This window comes from Tricharina praecox (genome assembly GCF_024521635.1).
Source record: "Tricharina praecox strain CBS 144465 chromosome Unknown BZA05scaffold_1, whole genome shotgun sequence".
NCBI classification, from domain to species: Eukaryota; Fungi; Ascomycota; class Pezizomycetes; order Pezizales; family Pyronemataceae; genus Tricharina; species Tricharina praecox.
In genome coordinates this window covers 1080119-1093820 of record NW_026250403.1, presented here as the reverse complement: position 1 = coordinate 1093820, position 13702 = coordinate 1080119, and the positions used below count along the sequence as shown (strand labels likewise).

The 13702-nt window shown below is 52.0% G+C and overlaps 4 protein-coding genes across 4 annotated transcripts; 1 reads left to right on the top strand and 3 right to left on the bottom strand.

The window, feature by feature from the left end:
• Positions 1 to 9: 9 nt before the first annotated feature.
• BZA05DRAFT_382061 (Cof1 cofilin) lies at positions 10 to 1447 on the bottom strand. The gene is made up of 6 exons (XM_051482071.1): positions 1291 to 1447; positions 1114 to 1151; positions 1023 to 1033; positions 718 to 942; positions 563 to 611; positions 10 to 507 (listed from the first exon to the last, which is right to left on the bottom strand). The coding sequence occupies exons 2-6, from the start codon at positions 1114 to 1116 to the stop codon at positions 364 to 366; spliced, it is 432 nt and encodes a 143-aa protein (XP_051344258.1). The 5' UTR covers positions 1117 to 1151; positions 1291 to 1447; the 3' UTR covers positions 10 to 363.
• Positions 1448 to 2988: 1541 nt separating this feature from the next.
• BZA05DRAFT_345899 (peptidase S8/S53 domain-containing protein) lies at positions 2989 to 5213 on the bottom strand. Its single transcript, XM_051481181.1, has 5 exons — positions 4456 to 5213; positions 3793 to 4384; positions 3638 to 3726; positions 3394 to 3584; positions 2989 to 3334 (listed from the first exon to the last, which is right to left on the bottom strand). The coding sequence occupies exons 1-5, from the start codon at positions 4783 to 4785 to the stop codon at positions 3157 to 3159; spliced, it is 1380 nt and encodes a 459-aa protein (XP_051344257.1). The 5' UTR covers positions 4786 to 5213; the 3' UTR covers positions 2989 to 3156.
• Positions 5214 to 7924: 2711 nt separating this feature from the next.
• On the top strand, positions 7925 to 9742 carry BZA05DRAFT_382056 (mitochondrial phosphate carrier protein). Its single transcript, XM_051482070.1, has 3 exons — positions 7925 to 8272; positions 8599 to 8794; positions 8851 to 9742. The coding sequence occupies exons 1-3, from the start codon at positions 8139 to 8141 to the stop codon at positions 9451 to 9453; spliced, it is 933 nt and encodes a 310-aa protein (XP_051344256.1). The 5' UTR covers positions 7925 to 8138; the 3' UTR covers positions 9454 to 9742.
• A 2117-nt stretch (positions 9743 to 11859) lies between these two features.
• Positions 11860 to 13476, bottom strand: BZA05DRAFT_10125 (uncharacterized protein). Its single transcript, XM_051478475.1, has 4 exons — positions 13157 to 13476; positions 12793 to 13065; positions 12474 to 12720; positions 11860 to 12394 (listed from the first exon to the last, which is right to left on the bottom strand). Exons 1-4 carry the CDS (start codon positions 13181 to 13183, stop codon positions 11931 to 11933), a joined length of 1011 nt encoding a protein of 336 aa, XP_051344255.1. The 5' UTR covers positions 13184 to 13476; the 3' UTR covers positions 11860 to 11930.
• Between the last annotated feature and the right edge of the window lie 226 nt (positions 13477 to 13702).

Here is a 13702-nt window from a genome sequence, read left to right as displayed (position 1 = left end):
GCGGGGACGTTAGAGATTACGGTATTCCCGACACCAAAAAATCGCTCAGGTGCAACCGGTGACAGCAGAAGTGTCAACATATAAAAATGAGTGCTTTCAGCTATCCCACCATTAACCCCACCATATCGCATACAGTCCCATTCCCCCCCTTCCCAACCGACACCCATCGCACAGAGCACAGCAGCAAATAAGAAACGCTTGACAGCAATCCAAGGCCGCGAAAACAAAACTTGATTTACCATCATATCCCACTTTTAAGTTTATTCAAAGAGGAACACGAAACCGAACCAGTCAATCGCTAACATCCCGAATCAAGAACAAATAAATTCAGCGGCGGAAATCAAGCTAAAGCTCGAGTGGCATCTAGCGGTTTCCGGCTCCCTTGCTGACCTTCTCAAGGACAGTCTCGTGAGCAACCTCGCTAAAGTCGGTTCCCTGGATCTCGGCGTGGATACCGGCCAAGGCGCGGCGAAGTGCATCTTTGGAGGACGAGTAGATCATCTTGGCCTAGAACATGACGTTAGGGGTTGTCCGGAAGGGTGGAATGAGCAACAGCCCTCACCTTCACGGGAGCATTGTCGGGCGACCACGTGTAGAAGCAGATCTTCGACCTACGGAGAAGGTATTAGCATTCGTACCCCCATCGTGCCGTCCACAGGCTTCCGGTGTCAAATGCCGGAAGAGCTGTTGCTGCTCGCCCCGGACCCTCCATCGTACCTCTGGCCCTCACCACCACCCAGCGAGTACTCAAAGTCGTAGACGGCGTATCGGCAGTCGTTCTCAGGGAACTGGGCCAGGAAGTTGTCATAGTCGCCGTCATCACTGGTCTTCTCGACGTTGATGCTCTTGTTGCCGTCTCCGAGCTTGTAGATGATGTACTTGGTCTTCTTGCCAAGCTTGAGCTCCTCGAAAGCAGGGATACACTCAGCAGCGAGACCGACACTGTTAACCAGTTCCCTTGGATCAGCAACCGCGACGTAGGAGGTAGGATTCGGTGGAACTGCTAGCCGTTGTTTACTTACCCGGAACGAGACTGCACAACGTTATTAGCTTATTATTTCATCTCAGTGGAGTAATGGGAGCAAGAGTAGGTTCGGCACGATTGGAACTTACCATCTTGAATAGGGCGGAAGCAAAAGGAGGTGATGAGGCTATTTGGCCGACCTGTCAGCAGAGGAAGCGGGGTAGCGGGGTAGTGATGAAGCGTAATCGGTGAGAGGGACGAGGAGGGGAGGAGGGGAGGAAGGGAGCGATGGAGCCAATGCCAAAAACAATGGGTGGTGAACGTACCGGTAGGTTGAAGTTGTTTTGGTGGAGATAGGGGGTTGGATGGAGCTTTCTTGGAGTTGATGTGATGGGGGTTTTTGGTTGGGAGGTCAGGGTGTTGTGTTTAGGCGGGCTACGGCTTCGGGAAATTTGGCTGGGCACGGGCTTGCGCACGTTGCGTAACTAACCCGGCCGTCGCTCCCTCTGCTGTCAAACCGCACGTGAGAGTTGTCTATCACTCGCCACATCTATATAGGGAGTTTTATGAGCGATCGTCACGGACGGGCGATTTATGTGCGTTGCACTCAGGCTTGGGTGCATCATCAGGATACATACATGGACTGAGGGCTGTGCTGTGTGCGCGAAATCGACAGTGTTTCGTTTCGAGACGCTTGTGTGCTTTAGTGGCCGAGAACCTTCCGTACGTACGTTTGATTGGTTCAAACACCACAGCCAACGAGAGTCGTCTGTTTCAAGCGTGAAGAACTCCCCGCAGTGACTGACAGACAAGTGAGGTAAGCATTTATGGGCTCACGCCGCTTTCTCCACAAAAATACCGGGCTGAGGCGTGAGAACCAGCGAAATTCAAAATGGTTCCGATTTTGATCTACCATTTGTATGCTGTACATATTTCTAGTATATAGCCAGTCATCCGTCAAGTTCTAGGCATTTCGTCGGTCCACGACTCATAGATCTTTATGCATTCAGAGTGACACTAGCATTCCTTCTAGCGCTTCGTTCCATTCCTTAGGCTTCGCAAGCCCACTTTTACTCATGAAATCGGGAACCATCCCACGAAACTTTACCAGAGGTCACCTCCATCTCGGCGTCTCTATACTCGCTTCTCTAAAGGTAGGGACAGCGGTCGGACCTCGTATGGCTGGTGAGGCTGCTTTTGTACTAGTTTTTGCCAAGTTCAGCCACACGAGGTCTGACTGCTGTCCCTACCTTTATTGGACTAGTGAGTACCTATCCCCTCCACCGCAGCTTGCTCGCCCGGTTGACTTTACGTCGTACAGCATTCAGGGCTATTAGGCTGTAATGTTCCTATTACACGCCCACCGGTACACACTCACCGGTACACAGTCAGCAAGCTTGGGCCAGCCCTTTTCCACCTTCTCTCGGCCACTCACCCTACCAGAACAGCAAACGGCTCTGAGTACTCGCCGTATGTTCAGCGGCTACGGAATGTCCTTCTAGATTTCAGGTATTCACGCATAGCTCCTTACCTAGTACGCTGTGTGGGTGTGGAACACTGCAAAGTACCCTAGGAGGACGCCACCGTATCGATGCTGCGGCCCGACCTGGGAACCGATACGGTTTCAGCTATTACATGTCCGCACTTTTACACCCGGAATCAAGAACTTCCTATGTCGTCTGACCTACAGTATACTTTGAGATATCCCGTTCACGTGCAGCAGCCCTACGTATGTGAGGCATCAAGGCCAAGTATTACTGTGCACATCAGCCGTCAGACACTCGCCACCTTCCCACGAATAAAACATTTATCGACATAAAGTACGCGAGGCTCTGAAAGCCAGGAGCTCCACAGACTGGGGTGAAGTCTTCGCGCACACACACACCCACCTAAGGCCTTTAAACGCATACGTGCGATTATATGGATCATGGACGATCACTCTGCTCATGGGACAGCAGCTGCCCGCTCTCGGTTTCTGTAGTGTCGCGGATCGTTATTTGTTGCTTTGATACATTCCATCATTTCTCTGGCTAAAAGAAGATTTATTGGGTTCAAGACATCAACAGCATCATCATCCCGCTCCAAAGCCCGCTCCACCCCGCACCAAAGGAACCATCCTGCGAAGCCCAAAAGCAAAACACGATGAAATCCGACTATCGCCGCCAATCGTAAAGCCGCCTACCCAGAATCCCTTACTTACAGGTGGCACGGTTGTATACTATCTTGTTTTTATCCTCGCAACCGGTGAAATCGACGATCTGGTCGGTGATGCTGAAAGCATCTTTGACGATGCCATCAAGATCTTTAGCGGGAGTGTCGTTTCCCAAGCGACATTTGTTGTACAGCACCACTGCGGCGACGAAGGGCGCGCTGCAGCATACAATCAGTAAAGAATTCGGGATATCTAGGAGCCGGTGGGGATCACTAACGCCATAGAAGTACCCGACATCAGACGATATTGCGGGCCAATGTAGGAAGATCCGATGTTGGTTCCCGGTGCGTAGATATCTACGCAACATCCACCGTTGCTAAATATAGAGACCATGTCTTCGATGTCCGTTGACCCAACGGTAATTGCGCCCGGCGCATTAGCAGGCGAGCTGTCGCAGGCGTCCATGTCCTGAGAATTCAGTAAGACTGCGAATCGATAAGGAGGTTGAAGGAGAGACCTACATATTGATTCCCGGCGGAGACCACTATTGTAACGCCGTTCTTGACCAGCTGTTCAACCGCCTCCGTTGCAGGAGGGAAGTTCGGCCCACCTGTGAGGCATGAGGAGTTAGCCATACACGTACATATCAGGACTCCACTCAGAAGATTTTGCATACTTAGAGACATGTTGACAACACTCTGTTTAAGCCATTTGTTCGCGACGGCATGCTTATAGGTCCACTCGAGACCGGCGATCACATCCCCCCAGGTGCCTTGACATGCAGAATTCGCACCCTCCAAGACCTTGACGGCAATGAGCTTCGCCGTCTTCTGAACTCCGTATTTTCTACCTCCTATGATTCCTGCCACGTGGGTACCGTGGCCGCAAATGTCGGAATCGACCCATTGCTCAGGTCTCGCGTTGAATCCCCACTCCGCACGTCCCTGGAACTCGGGGTGTTTGAGCAGAATGCCGGAATCGATGACATAAGCCACACCTCCCGAAGGTTTGAGCTTGGAGCAGAACTTGACGTTGTCGTCGTAGGGATAGCTTGGCCATCCTAGCATGGGAGTTGAGAAGATTTTGTAGTGCGAGATACGGCCCAGGCCCCATTCTCCGGCAGCCTCGTCTTGCGCCAGAGTCTGGCTCTTGCACACCCGTTTTTCTATGTGCCCGAACGTGGGGGATCTCTTATCCGACATCGTTCGCTCTTCCACGGAAGCGGGTGCCGCAGTCGATACGTACTGATCCTGCACGACCGATGCAACCTGTTTGGCCACGCGCCTGTTAGCATGTGCCCCCCCTTCCCCCTCAACACAGATGGGATCGATGCTCATACGTCGCCTTGCTTCTTGAGCATTTCGACCACATCCTTCGAGAACACGCCGGAGTAGGCTTTGAAGCTGCCGATATCGTACTTGTGGACGACTCCGGGCACCTTTCCGCCGACCACCGCGGACGAAGCGGCGAGCATTCCTTCCAGCCATTTGTGGTGGGAGCTGACTGCCGAGGAAGAGACGAGGCCCTTGAAGGTGACAATATAGCTATCGGGAACCGGTGCCCCGTGCGATTTCACGGCTGCGGGAACAGACCCGAACCCTTCCAGTGAGACGACAACACCAGAAAAGAAAGGCAGCACGAAGAGGAGGGTTATCGATAAGAATTTCATGATGAATAGTGCTGCTGATATCAGACCGTCCAGCTCGCTGTGGTCAATCGGCTCGAGATGTGGATGGAACAGTTCGGATTCGAGACATTTTATATTTGCACACGGGCCATGGATACAGAGGGAGATGCTGCACTTGTCCGTGTCTCGTTTTCGCTCCAGGTCGAACTGTATGTCCTCACCGGATGTCACTCCACACGGCGGCTTGCTGAGGAAAATGTATCCCCCCGATCCATGTACATGGCCGCCTACATGCTGCGAGGATTCTCGCCTGTATTCTCTTTTTCCGGTCGCCAGAGAGTATGTGCCGTCTGGAATATGCAGTCAACCATAGACCTCTGAGTATTGAACCCTTACGTTGCGAAGGAGGGTGTTGGTGGTAGTGGTGGTGGTGGAGATGTGCTTCGATACCGGTTTGTGATCGGTAGCATATCTAACTTTCGAAATGGACGATTAAGAAGCTCACTTGCCCGTGCTAAATGCATGCTCCCTCTACCGAGTGACGGTTACCGAGGCTGAGGGTCGCCCGCTTAATCGGTCAGCCCATATGAATGATACGATCTTTGGTCCCTGACATAACCAGTGATGATCAGGCGAATTCATTAGCTCCACGATCGACAGTAGAGCCTGTGGGTTAGCCGAGGGTGGAACTGGGATGGGTAGAAAGCACGAGGAAACGAGACGACCGTACCATGTGGGGTATCAGGATTGCGAATGAAACAGCGGCCGTCAACCAGGCCACAGAATTCTGATCGAATAGATTCCAGCTAAAGCACGTTTTCAACACGGCGGTTTAATCGGTCACAAAATACGATGAGCGGAAGCTCTGGGGGGTATATGTCGACCCTTCGGGCCTTAGAACCAATCGTACATAATTCAGCTAAATCAATCTTTCCTCAACTATTGTACATGAACTCAGACTCGGGTGTCAGGCCGGTACCCCTAAGTAGGATAACGTCCAGCTGGCGATTATCTGTGTGTCCGATTATCTGCGAGATGATCACAGATGTAGCTCACATGTTCAGCAGCCTATTGAGACCATAGGGCCATAGGGTAAGACATCGATGAAACCAAGTCTCATAGGACAGGTCAGACCACAATACTTCCCACATGCCAAAGACTTGCTTGTGGAAGAATGCCAAGGCCATGTATGTATCTTCCCGTGTGTTTACTCGTTTGACACGAGCAGTTTGAACTTCTTTCACCCGAATTGTAGGATCTGAAAGTTAATACCTGAAGCCGACAGGCTGAGATCTTGCAGGTGCCCTGCAGTTACGGGTGTGATTGAGAGACATTTGTGAATGTCTTTTCCGGCAGCGAACCGGAGCTTGCCCTTAGAAGCAAAGCCAGTGGATCCACGGGATGCTTGGTGAACAACGGCCTTTCAGAATGTCTGTTAATAGACTGGAGACGAGGCAAAATATTCCCTGATGGTAGGTATGTCACACCATAGATGTGGGCGGATTTCTACCAGCAGGCAACAAGTTTCTCCGAGGACAGTACAGTTCGCACTCAGTTGCTCAAGCTACTCGAGCTCGTCTTTAGATGACCACGAGACCTAATAGTCCGCGATACGTTCCGCGATGTTTAACCAGGGCTCTGCGTGTCGATCAAGATCCCCAGATTCTCCCTTCGGCCATAGAATGAGAGTCCACAAGGCAGATGCTTTCGTCGGGAATATCCTAAAGCGTACGAGGACGGCTATGTACCTTGTACTCGAACGGGAGGCAGCTTTTAGTAACTCATGAGCGACTCCCAATGATTAAATACTTTGTCGGGTGCTTCGTGATTCGAGATTAAACTTCAAGCGAATATTTGCAGTTGTTCAATCAATAGTGAGCAGATGTTTCTTCCGTTACTGTTACAAGTATTACAGCGCATATGTGCCTTGCTTCTAGCACCGGTAAGGCCAGACAGATAGCAGCTGTACATTTGTGAATGACAATCTGGTGAAGTTGGTGTCAGTGCACCTCCCATGGCCCAAATCGGTGGAAATAAGAGTGATAGTTCATTGGCTCTTTCACTGTTTGCATTCAGGATCACCTCCGGGCCAGCAGCGCCAGATAACTCTGTTCAATGAAATCTAAGAGAGCAAAATTTCCTCACGGTGAAGTAAAAACTGGCGAACATATCGACCCCCAGATGTACACGATTAGTGGGGGGGTTTGAGTTTGAAAGTGTGTCGATCCGTCCAGCGCATCTGCTCGTCCGAATAGCCAGAGCCGAGTGAGTAAGTCCATGGCCCAGCCCTAGACGCCCAGAAACGCGTGATGTGAGGATAAACCATGATGTGATATCCGAGGCCTGCACTTTCTGTGGGTGGCAATGGTGTCAGTTGTATTCCGCGAGGATCAGGCAGGTTCACATAGCCTCGCGCGGTGACCCGTGGTGGGATTGGCCCGATCCGACTCTTGAATATGAAGTCCGTCGTGGGTATCGGCAGCTGGCAGCCGCGGTCATATTTCTTCAAAGTTCCGGAACTTCAGGCGGTTCATGGACAGAGAGAACAAAACAGTTTGCGTTGTTAACTGTCTGGACTCAAGCTCTAAGCTTTGTACTCAAACTCTGGACAGTGTACAACACTCTACTCGACTACACAAGATGCAGAGTAATATGACACAAGCGTTAAAGAAGAGAAGCTGCTCACATCGGTCCGCCTTCCGAGCAGACATCGGCGGTACGCGGTATGGTCTCAGCTGGGCCTAGAATAGTCGACAATCCGCAACCCGACGAAAGAGGCTTCTTTGAGCTTCCCGTCTTCCTTTGGTGATATCAATTCGCTCGGCAATGCGAATTGCTGGCGTCCACGTAGTAAGTTTCGGCCTGAGATACTAGAGTTACTGTCAGTGATTGACTATCCTGCATGCACGACCGCAGAGTACATACCTTCTTAGCTGCGCTATCCGTATGTGCTCACTCGCTGTTGTGTGAAGCCCGAGGATCGTGATTCGTCAGGCACTTCGACGACATCCGCCCGTTCTGCTTTATTGCGTGTTGTGTCATTGGCTCCGGCGTTTATCGCGGAGCCGCACGCAATCAGCTACGCTTTGCCCTATTCTGATATAGCGGCTGGAAGAAACCGGCATCGGAAGGAAGAAGGGATTACCGAAGAAAAGAAAAAAAATTAACCTTGTGGTCCGCCCTTTTCAACCCGGCCCCCCGTCCGTGCTTTCAACCCTTCTTTTACCCTCGTCTCGCACACTGAAATCTCCAACCCACCACATCTCACCTCAGCTCCTACGAAAACCCACCTCGGTCTTTTTGTGCTTCCCTTTCTTTAAGCGGTCCTCGTTTCACGAACGTTATTGCTTTGCACAACTGAATTTTTGAGTTCGGACATCCCCTCAATCGACACAATGGCCGCTACTAAGACCCTCACCCCCACTCCCGTTCCTGAGAAGCTCTCGGGTCTCTCTCTCTACTCCAGATTCGCCTTCGCTGGTGCTGTCTGCTGTTCGGTCACCCACGGTGCCCTGACGCCCGTCGATGTGTAAGTTACCGGCATCTGTCCCCCACCGCTGCTACGTGGAGCTGGAAGTTGGCGATCGGCGCTTTGTTGAGGGAATGTGGCGGGCGAGGCCTGAATGAGGAGACGCGAGAAAATGAGAGACCACGATAGTACTTGCGGAGAGCTGGTGCCCCTCCCCTGCCCGCACTTCTTACGCCTATTGCGGCATTCGCCTGATGGGACTCTCTCTTCCGTCGTCTCCCCTTGTTCGCCCTGCAACTACCCACACAGCAATGCCACGCATCACAACTTCCTGCGACCGCTGGCTTCGTCCGCCTCGCAGAGTGATGGCTAACGTCCCGGTTCAGCGTCAAGACCCGTATCCAGCTCGACCCTGCCAAGTACAACAAGGGCATGATCGGTGGATTCAAACAGGTCATCAAGGGTGAGGGCGCTGGTGCTCTCTTGACTGGTTTCGGACCAACCGCCGCTGGATACTTCCTCCAGGGTGCCTTCAAGTTCGGAGGTTACGAGCTGTTCAAGCAGCAGAGCATCAACCTCTTGGTATGTACAACCTGACCAAAAGGACAGTCGAGACAGATCTCTAATAGTGTCAATAGGGTTACGAGAGCGCCAAGGAGAACCGCACTGCCGTCTACCTCGCCTCGTCCGCGCTCGCCGAGTTTTTCGCTGATATCGCTCTCTGCCCTCTCGAGGCCACCCGTATCCGTCTCGTCTCCCAGCCCGAGTTCGCCTCCGGACTAGTCAGCGGATTCGGAAAGATCCTCAAGAACGAGGGTGTTGGAGCCTTCTACTCTGGATTTGGACCGATCTTGTTCAAGCAGGTTCCTTACACCATGGCCAAGTTCGTCGTCTACGAGAAGACCTCTGAGGCGATCTACAACGTCTTCCCCAAGGAGGACCTCTCGTCTTCCATGCAGACTGTCGCCAACTTGGGTGCCGGTTTGATTGCCGGTTTCGCAGCTGCCTTTGTTTCGCAGCCCGCCGACACCATGTTGTCCAAGATCAACAAGACCCCCGGTGCTCCCGGAGAGGGAACCACTGCCCGTCTCATCAAGATCGGAAAAGAGCTTGGCCTCAAGGGGTCCTACACTGGTATCGGTGCCCGTCTCTTCATGGTCGGTACCTTGACCGCTTTCCAGTTCGCCATCTACACCGACATCAAGAAGGCTCTCGGTGCCACCGGTGGTGTTGAGCTTTAAATGCGCGATGTGTTGGAGTGAATGGGTGGGGAAATGTCAAACTTCGGGCTTAAGGAGTCATTTCTTGTATAGCATGTTTCTTTCTTTCTTTGTGTCCATTTCCCTCTTTTCTTTTTCAAAAGACATTTGTTTTTGGGTGCGATCTTAGACATTGGGGATACGGGTTAATAGAGCCATCTTTTTTTTTGTACAGTTCGAACTCTCCTCTCATTACGTGTGCTATGTGGTTGTAAGATACGGGCATGTAGAAATCCACTGTGTCGGAGTAATCCGGGGCACTGCGACGCAATCGGATTAACAGGGTGGGGCCTGACCAATCACGGTGACACGTGTGGGCTGCCCATCCGGATGGCATAAATTGCTCGATCGATCGAGCGGTGTAACTTTGACACAAACGATGCAGGGTCCTCCAGAGTCCAGACTACTCCACCTGGCTAATGCGAGAGTCTATGCTTTTACTGAGTTTGAGCTTCGAACTTGATTTTTTTAAGGATTTTCAGAGTCGGACGGACGGACGGACGAATGGAGGTGCCTGGTGGTGGCGGCGGCGGGGTGGCGGTGGTCATTTATGTACGGTGATGGTGGTGGTGGCGGCGGTTGCTGCCATCATCCTTCGTGCGACATGCACGAATACGGAGGGTTTCGATTTGTAGGTGGGGCGGGGAAGTATCGCATTGAACATCACTCGTATGTACGGCATCACTCGTACATGTTCTGCGGTGCATAGTCTAGCGTAGGTCGAAGGCAAGCTCAGAGCTGCGAGGAGCAGGAGGGCTGCGTGTTAGAGGATGTAGGACGCGCAGATTTGATGGTACGTTATGGCTGGAGGGAGAGATGGGGACTCGGGAGAAGCCGAGATGTTCTGCTACATATACCTAATATGACCTACCTAGATATCTAGACTGTCGTGTGCCTAGACGAATTTCGAGGGGGTATCACACCTACTGTTGCTGAGTAGGTATTGTAGCCGACGAGAATTTTATTCCCGTTTCAGTACGCCCAAATATACTACAGTGCCGTGGTTGATACCGTATCCGATCATGGGCCATGGTTCGCCGTCTCACGCGAGCCTCTGTTGAAGTTCTGGTGGAGGATATGCAAGATGACATTCGACCGAATAAGATGCCTGAGATGAAGTCCATCTAGGTAGACAGGATTAGGCCCGTTTATAGGTGTCAAGACAAGAGATCCTAATGGTACAGAAATGAGAGCAAACAGTATGACCAGAACATGAGAAAAATAAGCAAGCCACATGTCGGTCAATGTAGAAGAAACAAACACGTGACAAACAACAGCCCCGTCTCAAACCCGGGAAGTTCAAACTTTCGGATTCAAACATCACCGTGGTGGTGGTCGGACCTGGAGCACTGCGTGTATGTGTATGTGTATGTGTGTTGGTTTCAAATTTCCCTCATCAACCTCTACCACCACCTCCTCCATCTTTGCAGATTCGTCTTCCTCCTCAGAAGCAGACTCATCACCTCCTCTTTCCCATTCATTTCCCCTAGCCATTCTTCCCATCTCGGTGGCCTCGAGAAATTCCAGAATTGCAGTAGTGCACCTCGTCCGCAAACAAATCTGCGATTTAAAACTGATCTCGTCCATACTTTGTTTGTACTCGGACTGCTTTCCACAGTACTTTTTGCTGCTCCCGCCATGCGGTGCATACCTTGAAGCCAGAGTCTTGGATCATGTATGTATGTAGTGGTCGTGGCGCTTGTCGCGGCACTAACTAGAGCTGTTGGGAGATGGGCTAGCTCTCCGAGTTGGAACTTGGCGTATCAGACATGATGTCTAGCTACTAGGTCCTATTGTTAGACCGGTAGCAGCGGCAAGAGGGCAGACAGGACATCCCGAGTGTGTAGGTATGCGATGCTCTGGATACGTCCAACGCATTGTGATCGAACATACATACAATCTACAAAATCAGCGTGGAGCCGATTAAGCCGACTTAGCGAGCCTTATATAGGTGCATCGAGGTGCTTGGTATGATTGGAAGCTGAACTGATCTCGCAGGTCGTTATCTACGGGTGATCACTCCACTCAAGATGACTTCGGGTAGAGTACTTAGGGCACAACTGGCTCACTACCGGCGGCTTAATATGTGTAAACTACCGGGCCTGAGAGTAGGTAGGCATTGTCAGAAGTGCATCATCCCGTCTTGTGCGATTGGGACCGGGTTTCGACAGATCCCATGTAGAGTGCCTCTCTGCAATAGTTACAGTTCGCTAGAGTACTTGGGCACCACCTTGCATTACGGCAATATTTTGTTTTGGCCGGTCTACAAGCGAGCCAATTGATGATTTTGTTCGCATGGGGGGGAGGCCTCCTGCGTGCGCGCCAGCAACGTACGTATCAAGCACCCAAGCGCCAAAAATGTATGCGCGTATGTCACACTCTGATCAAGTGCGTAATAATCAGCACGCAGACACTCTAATTGAGTCTTGATGCATTGTGATTGTGAAATTGACTGTGATTCATGATACCGACAACTCCGTACTGCCTGCTGCCCACGGATCCTTCCATCCACGCCCCCACGCCTCAACAATTTCGACCGTAACGCTCCATCTCTTCTCAACTTTGATAACCAACCCCTTCATCTCTGTTTCCTCACCATCTGCTTCGCTGGTTTCCTCTCTGCTCTTCTTGCGTACGCTCAGAACACCCAGCGCACCAGCCCAGAACATTGCTGCCTCCTCTATCCCAGAGCTTACCAGCGCCACGTGTCTGGCACTCGGATCAACCTTGAGATCCTGCATCCGCAGGAGAAAGACGAACGCGGTGACGCTCGCGAAAACGCTGAGCCCGCCGAAGGCTGCGACGGTGGTCGCGAATGCTACCTCACGGCGACTACCGCCTACCCAGCGGAGCAGTAGCATCGGTAGGCTATTGACGACGATCGTGGCGACCAGGTGCGAGGCGAACTGTGCGGCATTGTAGGCTGGTAACTCATCGCGTCAACATTGAAGATTCATCGCCGCCGCCAACCTCCGAGGAAGGGCACTGCAGTGTCTACTGACCTGGGATCAACTTGAGCGCACAGTAATCGGAGCTGAAGAAATCGGTGGGCGCCCACATTCGCCTCAGCGGGTAGCACCAGAATAACGTTTCCAGCAGGTTTGCCATGAAAGTGGCAATGACGACGGCGGTGGCTGCGTGCAACACCCTTCGAAGCCGCTTCGGGAAGACCTCGTAGAAAAACACGAGTAACGTCGCTTTGCAGACGCACAGCACCGTGTTGTGACATATGAGCAGTATAAATATACCCTATTTGCTTCCACGCGAGCCGTGAGCCTGAGTCTCCCCGTCAAGTTGGGGAGCGGATTATTCCATGCTGACTTTGATATACCCCTCGGTCCCCGAACGGGTGTATCCTAGGAAGGGAGCGGCGATGACATCGAAGTTTCGTGGGTAATTGGGTTCGCTGGCCAGAAAGTTGAGCTCGCGGACGTTGAGGCTGGTTCCGAGGATCGTCACGGCGAGCATGATGGCGAATGCCAGAAGGATGAGGTAGTCGGAGGGCCGCAGCGATTCCTTTTGCCGTGATATTCGCATGTAGAGGCGCACGCCCAGGAATATGGAGTTGACGAACATTATCGACCATATTGCACCCTATACAGCAGCAGCAACTCCGTTAGTAACCATGTACGTACGAGTGGGGGACAACAGAGAAATGCGGACGACGCAGGGTAGGTGGACGCACCGTCTGTTGAGCTGCGTTGACCGTCATTATCGAACTGACCAGCTATCCCAGAGCTGCTTCGCGGACGCCGCAACTTAGAACATAGGTATATACAGTATTCCTGGAAGCTGGGCGGGTTAATGGACGCTTATGTATCATCGCTCCAGTAAGCACTCCTCGCCTCTGGGCAGATCCAGAGAAGGGGAACCTGGGGCATGCAGCTCGGCCGTTTCATCTGGGTTCAGCGAGCAGGTGCCCGCCAAAGGTGCGGAATAATAAAGGGGGGAAAAGACAAGATCTGCAAGGAATACGGCCTCGAACCAGTCGCTTTCATGTCTCACCCATGATCTGGAAGGGGAGGAAGCTGCTGGAGATATGTGCAGCCATTCCTTGCACATTATCAATGCAAGCGTTTTATGTACCTACCAAATCAGCGCTAGGAAAAAACTGCCCCCTCGGCTAAGGGCTCTACTGGTACCGAAGTCGACTAAACACCAGTACACGGATCACCCCTTCAGGAAGGGAAGCTTATCCGCAATGCCGCTGAGATATTGGAGTCGGGTTTGA

Coding starts and splice junctions, on each gene's coding strand:
- BZA05DRAFT_345899 (XM_051481181.1), bottom strand. CDS start 4,785: ATGAAATTCTTATCGATAACCCTCCTCTTCGTGCTGCCTTTCTTTTCT. Junction 4,385..4,455: donor TGCTCAAGAAGCAAGGCGAC/GTATGAGCATCG, acceptor GTGGCCAAACAG/GTTGCATCGGTCGTGCAGGA. Junction 3,335..3,393: donor ATGTCGGGTACTTCTATGGC/GTTAGTGATCCC, acceptor TGTATGCTGCAG/CGCGCCCTTCGTCGCCGCAG.
- BZA05DRAFT_10125 (XM_051478475.1), bottom strand. CDS start 13,183: ATGACGGTCAACGCAGCTCAACAGACG. Junction 13,066..13,156: donor TCAACGCAGCTCAACAGACG/GTGCGTCCACCT, acceptor GCTGCTGTATAG/GGTGCAATATGGTCGATAAT. Junction 12,721..12,792: donor GGACCGAGGGGTATATCAAA/GTCAGCATGGAA, acceptor GGAAGCAAATAG/GGTATATTTATACTGCTCAT.
- BZA05DRAFT_382056 (XM_051482070.1), top strand. CDS start 8,139: ATGGCCGCTACTAAGACCCTCACCCCCACTCCCGTTCCTGAGAAGCTC. Junction 8,273..8,598: donor GCCCTGACGCCCGTCGATGT/GTAAGTTACCGG, acceptor GTCCCGGTTCAG/CGTCAAGACCCGTATCCAGC. Junction 8,795..8,850: donor AGCAGAGCATCAACCTCTTG/GTATGTACAACC, acceptor TAGTGTCAATAG/GGTTACGAGAGCGCCAAGGA.
- BZA05DRAFT_382061 (XM_051482071.1), bottom strand. Junction 612..717: donor GGTGGTGGTGAGGGCCAGAG/GTACGATGGAGG, acceptor CCTTCTCCGTAG/GTCGAAGATCTGCTTCTACA. Junction 508..562: donor CCGACAATGCTCCCGTGAAG/GTGAGGGCTGTT, acceptor GTCATGTTCTAG/GCCAAGATGATCTACTCGTC.